The sequence below is a fragment of the Podarcis liolepis genome (genome assembly GCF_965112155.1).
Source record: "Podarcis liolepis genome assembly, chromosome: 1".
NCBI classification, from domain to species: domain Eukaryota; kingdom Metazoa; phylum Chordata; class Lepidosauria; order Squamata; family Lacertidae; genus Podarcis; species Podarcis liolepis.
The window spans coordinates 71,929,960-71,945,885 of NC_139554.1; the positions used below are offsets into that span (position 1 = coordinate 71,929,960).

The 15,926-nt window shown below is 40.0% G+C and overlaps 1 protein-coding gene across 2 annotated transcripts in view; it reads right to left on the minus strand.

Annotated features, from left to right (window-relative positions):
- Nucleotides 1–15,926, minus strand: part of PIK3C2A (phosphatidylinositol-4-phosphate 3-kinase catalytic subunit type 2 alpha) — a 46,284-nt gene extending 30,358 nt beyond the window's left edge. The window contains exons 1-6 of one of the 2 annotated variants that reach the window (XM_083490141.1): nt 15,718–15,926; nt 10,058–11,237; nt 2,544–2,644; nt 1,753–1,910; nt 872–992; nt 211–322 (exon numbers count right to left, since the gene is read on the minus strand). In XM_083490141.1, coding sequence (XP_083346267.1) covers nt 211–322; nt 872–992; nt 1,753–1,910; nt 2,544–2,644; nt 10,058–11,170 — 1,605 coding nt within the window. In that variant the 5' untranslated portion in view covers nt 11,171–11,237; nt 15,718–15,926. Of the gene's footprint in view, nt 1–210; nt 323–871; nt 993–1,752; nt 1,911–2,543; nt 2,645–10,057; nt 11,238–15,641 lie in introns of both variants that reach the window. The other variant, XM_083490140.1, reaches the window with a different exon arrangement.

Below are 15,926 nucleotides of genomic sequence, written 5' to 3' on the forward strand. Positions count from 1 at the left end.
GCAACAAGTATTTATTTCTCCCTGCTCCTGAACAGTTAAGAGGCTGCAATGTTTTTTTAATCCTCACTTATAACTATAATGAAAACAAGTTATATTTTTCCTCAGTTCCAAGCTACAAGAAGAGAGCAAGGAATGTGCACAACCTCAATAATACACATGAAATCAATAAAGTCAGGTTGTTTTGAGAATGTGTGTTCACTTTGTACTTACTGTTCGTGCCAAATCTCTGCATATAACATTACGGGTCAAGAGCTGCAGTTTAATATCCGTGTCCCACTTTCGGCAGTTCTGAATGTATTCATGGCTTCCTACACCGTGCTTACTATAAAAGAAATGCATGTGGTTGCCTACCATTTCAAATTTGCAAAACCTTTTCTAAAATATTTTCCTGGAAAGTAATAGTGACTGGAATCTGGAAAGCAACACTGTGGTCAATGCAGACGTAACATGCCTTTGCAGTCAACATGTACTCCCTTCCTCTTCTCCCACTCACTACTGCCCTTGCTTCTTCTCTTTTTCTTTGTTAACTATGGCTTAGCATAGTTGTGTGATGAGTCTGGGAGATACAGCAGGCTTCAAAACCACCCAATAAATCTGTTTGAGAGGTGGAGGACCCTCTCTCCCAAACAGATTTTAGGTGCAGAGTGGAAGAGGAATCAGCAAAAAATCTTCTTGGCTATACATACAAGTCCACCCCACCCCCCAGTGTTTACATGACATCATCATCAAAATGAGAGCCTGCATTTAATCCAGATTTACTCTTTTTGCAGAAAATCCAGTAAGTTAACAAACATTTGCATTATTTGCAATATTCTCTTTCTGAAAGCACCCTAAGCCCACTTAAATATTGAGAGGGAAAGTATCTGCTTACTTCTGCAAAACTTCTTCTTGTCCACAAACTTTCAAGATATAACTGTCAATGTCTACATCATTCAAGTCATCGTGCACCCAGCAAAGTGCTTGCATTATTATAAGCTCAACTGGAGAACTTGCTATTTAAAGACAAAAAAAAACAACAACATAGAAGACAATAATTAAGAAAGTACTATTTTATTCTGCACTAACTCTTGAGGTTTTTCCAATTTAAATGAGTTAATAGACGTTTATATGAAGTATAATTTGTATTTCCAGCTGATTTAAGTGCAGAAGTCCTTTAAAGACATAAAATCCAGTACAAGGTAACTTATTAGGGGAGTGGTCACTATTAGAGCAACCTGGTGACCATACCAGAATATGCAGTGAGTTCTATGAGGGTTCTCCGTTAAAAAGATCAATGACATGTCTGCAAGTTTTCAACTACAAGGAAAATGATTTGTTCATTATACTTTAATTTAAACTGCTTGATTTAAGAGAGTGGCGGTGATAATCTAAATAATAAAATGTTACTTTAGAACCCAAGATAGCCAACTTTATCACACGGGAGATGGCTTATTCCCAGACTTATTTAAAAGGCTGACATGACATGCAATGGCTGCTCAATTAATAGACTTGAAACACTTAAACTAGTTCTAGTAAAAACAAAAACCCAAACCCAGCCCATTTAACGGTTCCCTAATAATTACACCAGATGCATTTGATAAGAGGAATGTTATCTACTGATATTTACAACCAACTAAAACATAAACTGTAGAATAATGACTATTCTCCTGTGTGCTAATCATTTAGGATGCATATAATTCTTGGAATTTTCATCTTGATGTAATCTTTTGATCTATGGAAACATCATTTATAAAAAAATGAAAACACCCATACCATCACATGTAAATATCACTGGCTGTTGGAAACCTTCAATTTCTATTGAAATCTTGATGCTTGAGTTCTCCCCACTGATGTTTCTTTGCAACATTACTGGGCTCAGCACAAAGCCTGAGTTTGTATCAAGATTGTCATGGGGAAACTTGGTCCTCAACCTGTAAGCAATATGTATGTAAGTTCCTTGCTCTGATGAAGATAAAGTACACTTACATGGAGTTCACAATGTTACTTATTTCATAGTAAACAGAGTTAGATTCACACAGTTAATTCATCTGCCTAAAAACTGTTTTACTTGTTTCCCCTCCACCCTATGAGACAAGTCATTGGCCTTGTACTCATGGAACCTAATGTTCCATTATCCTAAAAATCTCAAACCATCCAATCTATACAAAATACATCTGAATCAGATTTTAAAAGTGAACAAGTTTATGCAAATCTACCCATCATGGAATAAATTAAGTAATCACAGAATTCAACATTTCCTAGTGCACAAATCTCAGGTTCCCCTTTCCCCCAATTCTCCATTACATAGTATTGTAATAGCTCAGGAATAGAGGAATGGTAAAACATCCTACAGCCAGATGAATATGCAGTAAAAAATCAGAAATCAATCTTAGTGTTTTGCTGCTTTAATAACTATAAAAAAATGCATTTTTCCTCCAAACTAGTAAAAAAGCATGAATATAACATATGACACATGAAACAAAATACTCAAGTGTCAAGCCTATAAATGAAACTAGTGCTGTCATTTACTTCCTTAAAGATGTTTGCACCACACTACTGCTTACTTTGCAATGGCATCACAAAATGCTGCTTGTTCTTGATCTTGGCCATCACCATTTTTGAGAAATTTATTTCCTGTTGGCAGGTTACTGGTCCCATTGTCTGTCTGAAATTTAAGAATAAAGAAGTAAAGCAGTGATAGACATGACTCCTATAAGCCTTTCTTGAGACTTATTCCTTGGGCTCCCAAATTCAACCAAGTATGAGACAATATGTGCAGAATTTCGTATACACATGATAGAATACTGGGCACGGACCAGCACTAGAAAATACTGGCTGCATTGTCACTTTTGTTCCCAACCTTTGAGTCTGCTTTCTGATTTACTTAAGGACTCCTATAAATCCAGATGGCTCCAACTCATACACAGCAAAATTATATCTATTGGTATTGACTTGGAATTACTGTATAATTCTAGTAAGCAATATATTTATTGCAATATTCAAATTTGATTAAGGGATATTGAAAAAGAAAACATTTAATCAGCTGTAAATAAAATCTGCTCCCCCAAGTTCTATGGTTTAAATGCAACCAATAACAGGATCACTTCTATCTCAAAGTTAATAATTCCAGCCCAACACAGGGCAATTATGTTAGCCCAACAGAATGTTTCCCCCTCAGCTTTTGTTAAGGGCAGATATTTAAACATCCCTAGAAATGATAGACATTGCGGATGTTATTTGAATGTGCTAGACACTGTATAACATATTATTTTCTACTGTCCACTGTACAACCAGCTACATAAATGTGTGTTATCCCCTTTTTTTGAGTAGTTTAACATCATGCCACAATGAAAATATCAGATTCTACCTGTCTGATATTAACCTGGAGGTAAAGGTGGCTGAAAGGGTGGCTGAATTTCTGTCAATAGTATCTTTTACAGTGGTGAATGGCATGGTTTGGCAGGAAGACATTCCAATGAAAAATTCTGTTACTATATATCTTGAAGGCTGCTTCTTTGTATATATTTTAATTTTTTGCATATATTGATGTTTTAAGATGGTCTATATCTGTAATGCCTAAGAAAGTTTTGAAGAAAGAAGCCAGTGAAAGTATAGCCCTAGTCTCACCTGCAGTGGCTAAAGGTGGGAGAGAGTTGGCAAAACTAAGTGTATTTGATTCCAAATATGTTTGTTTCATAGAAAGCAGTCTACCACTGCTAAGAGTAGGTAAGGGTGGGCAACCTTCCCAGGGTTGAGTTCCACATTCCCAGGGGATGGGGCAATGGTCAGGAAGTGGTCCTATTGATGGTTGCAAATGGGATCAAAGCACATAAAGGGTCAGACACCTTGTCTAGCTGTGCTGTTCACTGAACATTTCATTCTCTCATACCACACACCCATTTATTCACACAAACATTTGTCCTTTCCTCACATCACTCGGTCACCATTTACTCATTCTTTCTCTGTCTCTTTTCCTTCAGGCTTCTCGGGGCGGGTGAAGTGTACCAAGAGAAGTAGTGCATGGCGCCATGGGTCCTCTAGTCTAAACCGTGGGTTGCTCACCTCTGGCAATGTTTCAGGTAGCTTCAAACATTGCAGTTCCAGGTTATTGCTATCACTTTGTGCTATAAATGCCTCAAGTCTCAAGATCACAGAAATGTATTTGCTTCTGCTGCTGTCTTAGCAAAAAAAAAAAAAATGCATGTGTGTTAAATTGTGGCAGCTATAGATATTGGGCATGCTCCCTGTTGGTTTTTGTTTTCGTGTGTACATTTTACATGGGTTGCTTGTTTGCCCTAAACCCCTGAATAGTTAGAATGGGTAGAAGTGAGAGTACCGCTTAATTCCTTTTGTCAGATGTACCGTATTTTTCGCTCTATAGGACGCACCAGACCATAGGAGGGGGAGAACAGGGGAAAAATTTTTGTTTCCTGTTCTCCCCCTCTAAAACAAGGTGTGTTCAAGGTGCATTCACCCAAAGCCTTGGGAGCGCAGCAGGAGTTCCCGCTGCGCTCTGGAGGCTTCAGACCTTGGAAGCCTGGAGAGCGAGAGGGGTCGGTGCGCACTGACCCCTCTCGCACTCCAGGCTTCAGTGAAGGTAACCCGAAGCCTCTGGAGCGCGCGGGGGGGGGGGGGAGTTCCCGCTGGGCTCCGGAGGCTTCAGGTTCCTTTCGACCTGCTCTTTGGGGCTGGCAGTGGGGGGAAGCGCTGCTTTCCCCCACTGCCAGCCTCAAAGATCCCTGAAGCCTTTGGAGCACAGCGCGAGGTCCCGCTGTGCTCCAAACACTTCAGGGATAGCTTTGCGCGCAGCCATCCCCAAGCTACAAGAGCGAGACGGAGCGCTCCGTCTCGCTGTTCTGGCTTGGGAACAGCCTTTGTAGCCTCTGCAGGGGAGTGGGGTGAAGGCACCCCTGCAGAGGCTTTGTGCGTAGCCATCCCCAAGCTAGAACAGCGAGACGGAGCACTCCGCAGCGCTCCGTCTCCCTGTTCTGGCTTTGGGCTTAGCCGCGCAGCCTGCATTCGCTCTATAGGACGCACACACATTTCCCCTTAATTTTTGGAGGGGAAAAGGTGCATCCTATAGAGCGAAAAATACGGTATTTTTTTTTTAGTGTGGCTCATTGTCTGTTCAGGCTTCTAACACTTAAATGTATGGAATGTAGGGTTGTTAAGATAATTCTTTAGCTTGGGAAAATTCTATTTTAGTCTTGTCTCTATCTTGAGATTTTGTTGTCATATATTGTTCTGGTAGATTATTATATACTGTACTGTACCTTCTGTTGTATTAATATGCTTTTAACTGTTGTGGGGGCCTTCTACCAAAAACCAGTATAGAAACTAAAATTTTTTTTTGAAAAATTCTCCACCTTAATACGCAACAACTGTGTCTCTGAAAAATTTCCAGTTCAACCTGGTACTCTCATTATCTGATGATGGATTCGTTTTCTGTTTATTTAGACACAGACACAGACACACACACAATATAATCAACAGTATATATTGCATAACACATATAGACAGAAGATGGAAAAACCAGATTTAAACACATCATTATGACATAATTATAACACATTTTCATCCCAACCCCACCACCAACAGCATAATCCTACATGCACTCACTCAGAAAGAGGTTCCATGGGGTTTACTCCCAAGTAAGTGGGTACAGGATTGCAGCCTACATCTATTTAAACTGAGGCGTACAGTCTCAAATTTAATATGATGATATTGCAACAGACATAAACAGGGTATTTTCTGTTCTCTGATTCCACTTTTCAAATAAAAGCAAGTGAAATGGATTATGATCTGGAACTCCTACTAAAGGAATTCTTAGTTCTAATTATTTAGTCTTAAAATAATCCCAGTTTTATGGCTTCTACCTCTAATTTCCAATATACAGAATTTGATGGCATTCTTGTGGAATTAAGTCCTGAAATAAGATGTGAGTAGGTTTACTTCAAAAGTCTATGGAACATTTTATTCATGTTATTAAAAGACCTGAACAAATATTTATGCAGCTGCTATTAGTCAAGTCAAAATCCAAAATTTTAAAGATAATCTCTAGGGGGAAATGTAAAAAAGTAACTCATACAATGTCTTATATGAACAACTTCAAAATAGGAGTTGCTTTAATGCCATAGCTCCTGCCACCTGTGCCATTTTTGTGCCAACTGCTTAAATCACACATTCGCTTGTGATTTAAAGCACATGTACCATATGACATGCCACAAGAGGAAATGTCCCATTTATCAGTGCCAAAATACACTCTGAAAGGCAGCATATGATTAGTCCTCCATTCAATAGCCAACAGTAAAATAAAATAACACAAGTATGTTGGTCCTGGTCTGCCATTTGTCACGTTGCTGGGTAGCATCAATTAAACCAATGGGTACCAAAAAATTACATTGGCTTGGATTAAGGCTGCAGCCTCTCCACCACACTACAAACTACTCTGGGGGAGCCATCAAGTGTCTTCTGCTAATACCTGAAGATCTTTGGCTCTAACCCACAGAAAGTGGCATTTTTTTTACAACTCTCATGAAGTACATTCTTCAAGGTTCTGTGATTGTTGTAAATTGTTTTAAACCCTTTTTAATATTGTTTTAATGTTGTAGCCTGCCCCAGGACCTTGAGAGTGAAATGTGGGTAAATGACGATGCTGATAGACAAAAAAGTAACCTGGTTTGGATGGAATACTAAAAAAAATTTAGCATTATATGCACAAGCTTGCCTCTCCTCCCCTGATCCTACAGCGTGGCCAAGAGAAGATTAGAAGCATTTGCTTCTGTTTTCAGTTAACCACAGTGCATCATTCTGTCTCAACTGTGAACTGCAATTATTTTCAACTATAGTTTATCTTAACAAGTCAAGATTCTAAATCACAGTTTGAAGTATACTTGTTTGTACAAACTATAGTTGAAACTAACCACAGTTCATCCTAGACATAACAAGCTAGCCATGTTTGAATGTAATGCTAAACCATAACTTAGCACAATGTAAGTGTATTGTAGTGAACCTTGAACATGTACATTCCCCTCCTGTGTGGATGGGAGGAGAATTTTAGCTGTGTTTACTTCTAGTTGCCTATTTGGCTTGTCATTTTTTCCTCAAAGAAAAAGACTGTGGCTTACAATACAGTAATATACCAGATGTTTTAACCTCACATATCTCTTCCTACTTTCCAAGGTATAAACCAACCATTCATATATTAAGCCTCACAGATTTTATTTCCATGTAAACACGATTCTGATTTTGCTGCAAATGTGATAAAAATGAAAATAAGTTTCCAATGTGCTAATGTGACTTGCACTAGATTTAGTTTTGATAATATGTATGTCATTTTAAACTTTCCACAACATCAAGGTTTCTGAAGAACCTGTGTTGAAGAAAGAAAGAAAAACATGTCTCCAATTTAAATACTGAGCTTTACCTATCATAACTAAATTGTGAATAGAGTAAGGGTTTAATTTATGAAGATATCACATAGTGTTTTAACAGAAGTGAACATGACATTAAATGGCAATAGCTCCTGTTCCAGGGATTTTGCTACATTTAATAGACAACTGATTCATTAGTTTCACCTGCAAGGAAGAATGCTGAATTAAATGGTCTGATTCAGCATAACAATTATATTCTGTAGCTGGAAACAAAATTAAATGCCCAAGTCTTAGATCAAGCTAATACCTGATATTTTAATTTAATTTTAATTTTGTGAATAAAAAATGCCTAATTTTAACGGCAGTCAAATTTATCTGACGCATTTAGTTCTATCCTGTATTTCAGTGCAAACCCTAACTAGAGGTTTACAATAAAAATGGTAGAAACCAAAATAATTGAATATAATAAAAACACCACCACACATATGAGCTGGTCTTTGACCGTAATAAATTATCTTATCTTATCTAACACCACCACATATACGGAACCCATAATCTACAATAGAGGTAGCCAATGTGGTACTCTCCAGGTGCTGTGGACTACAACTCCCATCACTCTGACTATCCCTGCAGAAGAATTTAAGACAAAAACTACAACTAGAGAAGCCCCAGAAAACACCCACACCCTAGACATTCAAATGAACTGACTAATCCATCTTATTGTTATCTGGCTGTCATGTCATGGCAAACAAATAGCGCACATCCCAACAGACTCAGAGGTCCTATATGAACATTCTAAAGAATAACAAATGAACAGTAGGGGTTAATATGACTGCCACTTCCTACACTAGGAAAAAAACACTTCAATATTTGAGAACCGTTGTGAGCATATTAAATCTCAGGCCTTTGTTTTGTTCTGCTGAAGTGTTATCCTGCAGAGTTGTAAAGCTTTGTTCCCATGCCAGATAGTTTTGATCATGCATGGGGCCTAAATGTCTACTTCCTCCTAATACTCATGACAAATCACACAGATGGAGCCTCTTTGTAAAGGATATACCGTAGAGATTTGGGGACCAAGTTAACAGTTTTGGCCATGATATGTGTATACTACCTAATTTAGAAGCAGTTTATATATTTAATATAGTATATAGCACATTATGTGTGCAACATCAGTATGAAATATGGAATATAAGAGTTTCTAATGTCATTTTTTTAGAAGAGCCTGTTTACATGGAAAAATAATATTTAAAAATTATGTTTTTCAGCAGAAGTATCTTATTACAGTAGTTCTGCAAAGTAACCAACTACACAATGGCAGAAATCCCGAAACCACTTCCTCACAAGTAGCCCATGTGATGTCAGTAAGTCTTTAGTATAGGAATAACAAGACTTTAAGAACTCATCACAATTAAGTTTACTTGCACATACACTCGATTACTCTTGACCTACCTGAACTGTTTGTGACTTTTCGATAATGATTAAACTGAATAATAATCATCCCTTCTAATACCACACTTGGTGATTCTGGACCAATTAGTTTAGCGGTGAAATGGAGCTGCCCACAGAAAATACAGTAGTTTCTGCATTTTTAAAAAAGGAAAAGAACTCCAAAAACATCCTAATGGGGACTGAGCACAGTCACCAGCTTTGAAGAAGCACAGTGTTGAAAGTGTTAGTTGGAGAATAATAATAATTAATAATAGGGGAAAGGGATGCAGAGGGCATTGGCTTGGCATATTTGAGCTGCTAACTGCTACAGTATTTCAGAGGAATTAAAGTCTGGGGTATGCAAACCATGAGATTAGGATTCCTATCACAGCACTATGTGGAGTATTCACTCACATTCCTCAAATAAAGTATCCCCCCATCACTGCTATTAGATACCAAAAAAAACATAAACAAAACCCCATTCTGGAAGCCAGTTCTGAATCTCTTTGGAACTAAATAGCACAGTACGAAAAGTTTTCCAGACACGAGACCAGGCCTTCTGTTTTAGACTGGGTGGGGCCTCAACAGGAGGCTACTCGGCAACATTTTGTGGGTCCTAAATTTTTCCTTCTAATTCCCAATTCTGTGATCCTATACTTTACTAGCAGGGTTGCAAACCAGGGCCACCCACAGTCAGGATTGCCCCAAGTATGTGTATTTTCATGAGGTTGACGGACTTTACAAGTATGAGGAAAAATATCACGTCAAAAAATTATCGTAACAAGAGGGTTCCCTTAATCTGCTGACTTTGTGTCTCACTCTAAGGTCTGTCATCTGATGGAGCTGCATAAGGTCTACCCACAGCTGTGTACTGTTCAGTAATGAAGCAGCTACACAAACCTGGTTTCTGATGGGGGGGTGCAAGGTGGGGGCAGTAATGAAGGCAAATAAAACTCTCCCTACTCACCGTTCTTTCTTCTGACTTCTGCACATCTAGAAGGCAATTGTCTGAAGCTATACTGCACTCTTTAGAAAATGTGGCTGTAGTACTTATCAGGAACAATATTTTTTAATTTAAAATTTCCAATTTAAAAATTAATGCAAAATAAACACACAAGTTACCGAATTCACAATTTTTCTTAAAAGTTCTAATAATCAATTATTTGTAGAATTATGGTTGGGCAGGGAACAAATTCTTCATTCCATTAAATAGTATCAACTTTTCAAAATGAAAGTAAGCTTACAAAATGAAAATAAGCTTTCAGGATATGTTTTACCTGTGATGTTTGGCCCTGTAACTTAGTAAGCTGAGCGGTTCGAATGTTTAAAGACTGACTTCTTGTAACTGTTGCCCCAGAAGAAGACTTCCCACTAACTTTTCTTTCAAGACGACATTTCCCTGGGGATTTCTCCTCCAGTAGCACAGCATCCCAAGGATCTTCTACAACTGTACTACAAGTCACCTTTGCATCATCTTCTTCTGTATACAATATATCCATACTGTCGACTTTCGGTTTACTTAAAGGATCCAAATCCAACCAATCAAATTTACTAATATCACTGGAGTTTTCAGAGGTTGGTAAGTTAACTGTAGATTTAGTAGCAGTCACTTCTAAGTCTGTGCTTGATCTCCCATTTTTCAGAAATTCTGAAGTGCTTGCTATCTTATCAAATACTTTTGCCATTTCAGGGGTAAGTGTTGGATGATATATAGGCAAACTTCTCTGTGGATGGAAGGCTGAAGTAGCAGGCAGTGCATATGTAATGTACTGGGACCTCTCTGGAAGACTTAGATAAATAGGCTTTGAAGACTGGTAAGTGGACATACCTGGATGGAAGCCATTCTGAAAGATACCAACTTGTTTGCTGTAAGAATTTGCTGGGTAAATAGAAGGTACAGTGCAAGTAGAAGGCCCAGGAAACCCAGGTGTCCACTGTCCTCTTTGAATAGTAGGGTTGGCATAAAACTGTGAAGAAAATGATGAACTCAGAATAGGAGTTGCTGGCAACGTGGTGTGTTTGCTTGACTCAGAATTGTCCTCAAGTAGTAGTTTCTCTAGTTCAGCATGGCTTAGTTTTTCTATCTCAATTGTATTTAACTTATCATCCATCTTTCTCTTGGCATCGGACTCTGGAAACATCATAAGATCGTGGTCCTGTTTCCTGTGGGATTGTACAGTTGGCCAAGAGTTGCTTAAAATGTCAACACTTTGTCTGTTACCAGCTACCACTCTTTCCTTTTGCATCTTAGCTAGAGCCTCAGCTTCCATCTGCAGCGCCTCCTCTTTGTCCACTTCTTTTGCCTTTGCTGTGCCCAAAGATGGTGATGAACGCTGTTTGACTTCATTGCTGCTAGATATTTGGGCCATGCCGTGAAAACAGATGTCCATTAACAACTCCAGTCACCTCTTCTGCAAATCCTTGGCCCCAAAATGTTCAAAGCCAGATTCAGAAGCACTGGAAGGAGAAAGGAAAACACTCGTTAGAAACAAAATGAACTATATTTGCAAAATCAAATGAAAAAGTATTTCAAAATGGTAGATTTCTAAAACCGCTTCAAGAACTAGGTCCAAGCTTTTATTATATGCTTGTAAAATGAAAAACAATGCAGTATCAATCAGCAACCACTTGTCTCATTTCTCAAACCAGCTGCATATGCATTTTGTTTGCACTAAGTAGCCTATAGCCTATAGAATTTTGTGTCATGAGGCAGCACATAAATGCTGCTCCTGCTTCCTTTTGTGTCATTCAGGTGCACAGTCCCAAGGACTGTTGGTTTCTAATAAAGCCTAGGTTCTTCATCTGTGAGACAGACACACATAACCCAACTAGAGGGGAACATGCAAACCCTAAGAATGACGTGTGAGTGTGATCAAATTTTGTAGGTAGTCCAAGAACAGGGGCTGAAAAAGTACAGCCACTCAAGTTTCAGCAAGCACGCTGTTCAGACTTCCACTGGTGTCAGGGTTAGCTCTGGCTACCCTTCTTCCAGTATTTCCAACAGAGCTGAATAGGGTAGATAAGCACAGGCATTAGAATTCAGCAAAAGAACATAGGTGATGGAAATAAACAAATAAGAGTGTTACTCAGTGGCTGCACTCACACATAACAGTAAGACTAAGCAAGAAATGTATATAAAATATTTCAGCTGTAATTAAAAGCAGCTACTCACAGCTACATATTTCTCATAATTATTAGAACAAGTGCATTGTTTATGTATATTAATTACTTCTATATATTGCCACAAATGCAATGCTTGGAAGAGCATATCTAAACTTAAAAGCAGTTTATTTCTACATCAGTAACTGTGGAAAGTTGTGCTGCACTGTCTTGCCAACACAGCTCAGTCCAACTCTAGAATCCATTTTAAACCAGGTGAGATTTCTTACTTAGAAGAATGTTCTGCATTGGAAACCATACATTTCATCTGGCATTGCTCATATACAATGAATTACTTGCAATGGGTTCAATCCAGACTTTATTTATTTTAAAATTTGTAGATCACCCTTCATCACATGGTGATCCCAGGGTGGTTTACAACATATCATAAAATATACAACCCAAAAGATACATTAATTAAAAGTGTCATTAGTAAATCCAATTAATAAACAACAGCATGAGAAGACCTAAAGAAATCCTGTCCTTCACAGGTTTACCCCAAATGCCAGGGACAACAGGTAAATCCACCCAAGTCCACCATCTACACTCCCACAGGAAGAGAGTTCTACTGGGCATGGGGTGTGTGTGGGTTTTGCACAAAAAAGAGAAAGTGCTCTTTTATGGCACCACACAATGGACTAAGTCCATCAACATGAGAAACAAGGCTTCCCTTGGGAGAAGGCCCTTTGAAAAGTAACTGAGGTCCAGTGCATGAAGGACTTTAAAAGCCAATAATTGCTCTTAGATAACTGCACACAGACACACCTGCTTATGCTTTTGTGTCAGCATACTGTACTAGCAGTCATCTCCAGACCATCTTCAAGAGCAATCCAATATTGAGTGCATTGCAACAGTTCAGACTAGAGACTACAGGAGCCTAGATCATCATGGCATGGCTATCTAGATGGCATAGCTAGCACATCAGCCTGACCGGGTAATAGGCACTCCTTGCATTTGAGGCAAATTGTGCCTCAAAGTGAAACCACTGAATCCATAAGTACCTGGATCTTGGAATTGACACCCTCAAATTTAACCCACTACCCTTATTTAATGCACAATCCATATAATTTTCTGGTTGCAGAATATTAAATCTTATGTGATGAAAGACATGGAAGACATTAAAACAGCTGCCAGAGGCATGCACAGCATAGTTAATAAGATGATACAATACTGGCATCTTTGCAAACAAAAAACATAGGATTAAATCTTGAAGCCACTGGCATTTAAGGAGATAGAGAAGGCGTATAACATCAGTAGCAGATATCCCTGGCATGCCCTGGCAAAGCTGGAAAAAATCTATTCAAAACTGGGGAATTTCTAGATGAACTAATGGTCTGACTCTGTACAAAGCAGCTTCACATATCAAAACATTCAAATGAGTTCAGCATGCTAACACTGAATATGTCACTGTAAAAATAGTTATGTTAATGGGATCTTTACTTCTGCAGCACAAAGTGGCAAGAGCAACATACGCAGAATGACAAAAAAGCCTGCCACAAAGGACAATGGAATGTGGTGGGTGGAGGACAAACATTCCTCAGGGGAAAATATCCAGTATGAAGATATGTGGGGATATTAAGCATGAAACCATAGGGAGAATCCCTAGGAAATGTGAATTTCCCTCGGTTTTCCCAGATTACCTTTTATTTCTGCTTTCAGGATTGTCACATCTTGCTTCTCTCTTTCCTGTCCCTAACTTGACATGCTAAAGCAAAAATACAACTAACAGTGAACTTGTGGATAAGTTTCAATACTTGCAGAATCAGAACTTTAACTATGTCCTGTTTTGTACTGGTGCCAGAAGCAACAGATTTTCTAATCATTTATAGTTTATTTTTCTCCTCTGTACGTCAGTGCATACTAAATATAGAGATTCCATAAATATATTAACTTCCACTGAATGGCTATAAATAAGTACAACCTACACTTATGCTACTACCATATACTGTATGCTCCAGTTCTTATCGGCTTCTGCCTCAAATAAAACTGTACACATTAAACTTTTACATTTCTTATGCCTCTTCCTTGAATAACAAGACCTTTACTCTTTTGTGAAATATAAAACTGCCCAATGAGTCACTTGAACAGCAAACAGTTAAGATCAAAAACCAGTATCATATACAAGTGAAGTTTAACTTGAATGCAGCAATTTTGCTCTTTTCTGTTTACCACAGCATGTCTCAATTCTGTGAAACTATGGGTGGTATTCAACTAAGTTTTACTCAGGACACATTGAAATTGACAAGCATGAATAATTTAGGTACATATATTTCAGTGGGTCTACTCTGAGTAAACAGAGCTGAATCCCACCCTGTGACATGATTCCTCTTCAGAAAACTGCAGTTGCAAAATAATACAGAATGCATTGTATATGTCCTCCCTACCAGCTTCTGTAACAAAAAGCTAGTAAGAAGTATAAACACTCAGAAGACTTCTAAGCTTTCTCGCAGCAAAGAGACTATACATCCAAGAAGTCTAAAGGGATAAAAACTCAGCATTTGAGCATCAGACCTTTAAAAGTAAACCCACTTTTAAATAATAAAAGGCCAACAAGTAAAATCAATTAAGCTCTTCAGTATCCCAGTAAACAAAGATATTTACATGATACAAAATATAAAACAGCCAGTAACTAATATTGCTCCTTATATCTGATGTCCACAAATACAATCAAATACCACTTGTGTCTGAATCTAGAACCAGAGAGTTCTACTACAGTTCCTATAAGCACCCATGGCAACATTACAGTGTTTTGTTTAGCTGTTCTAGCATCTATTAGAACACCCCAGGAATAACACCGGTGATAATCAAATCTGGCTGCATGTATTAAACGTTTCCCAGCCCAACTGCTGCTTTACAACTTGTGGTACCCAAGGGCCTTTGGCCATAAAAACCTGCTCCTATGCACCACAGCATCTATATTACCACCGTTAATTACTACTTTGAGGCTTGATCACATGGACACCGGTGATACACCAGCAGCATTTGCAAGTACTGTCAACACGCGCTGGGGTGCGAGCAATCGTATGTCTCTAGGTTGCGTGCCAACCTGCCCAAGGATGCTCAAGCCGCAATTTATTAGACCCCCCCCCACAAACCAAACCCGTGGGAATTTGTTTCGGTGAGTCAAAACTACAGCTTGTTCTCCGTCTCTCGACGCAATACGATTAGCGGGAAGACGCAGTCATTTGCGTGTGCCAAAAAACCCCAAAACAAAACAACTGCTCTGCAAGGCCGCGAAGGCGAGGGGGTGGGTGGGAGGAGTGGGAAAGCCAGAGACTATTCCTCGGCTGCCCTATTTCTCGCAAGGCAGCATGGAAGAGGCCTCCTTATCTGCTCCAGCGTCTCCTTACCCCGAAGTGGAGCCACACGCAGGCAGCTCCTCCTCGGCGCCACCTTAATTGGCTGGCCTCGGGCGCCAGACGACCCAAGCAGACCAGCCCCCCTCATTCATTCCTCCTCCTCCTTCTCTAGGGGAGTTAGCGAAGAAGCCCCTCGGCGGGCGCCTTGGGATTGAGTATGCATTGGGGTTTTCGGACCGAGCGAGGAAGCGCGGCCTCAGCGGCGAGGAGGCAGGCGGCCCAGAGAGGCTGAGCGCGGGGATGCGCCCCCTCGGAGCCGCGTTTCGCCTGCAGCAAACGCCCCCCGAGGGGTCTCTCCCGTTCCCTTCTCCTTCCCCTCGCAGCCTTCCAGACTCGCCCTCACCTCAGCGAGCCTCCATCCCGAAGCACCAGCCGTCGCCGCAGCCATTTCCCGTCGTCCCCGCCGCGGAGAAACTTACTGGCGAGCTCGACTCCAAGCCCGCTTCTCCTCCTCCTCCTGCTGCTTCCCCGCCTCTTTCGCTCCCCGCGCTGGGATGGCTGTTGCTGCCGCGCGTCCACTTCCGGCTCTTAGGGAGGGGAGGCCGGCTGAGGGAAGGGGCGGCGAAGGCGGAGCCGCAGCAGGGAGGCCGGGTCGAGCGCTGGGCTCGTGAGGAGCTGGCTGCTTGGA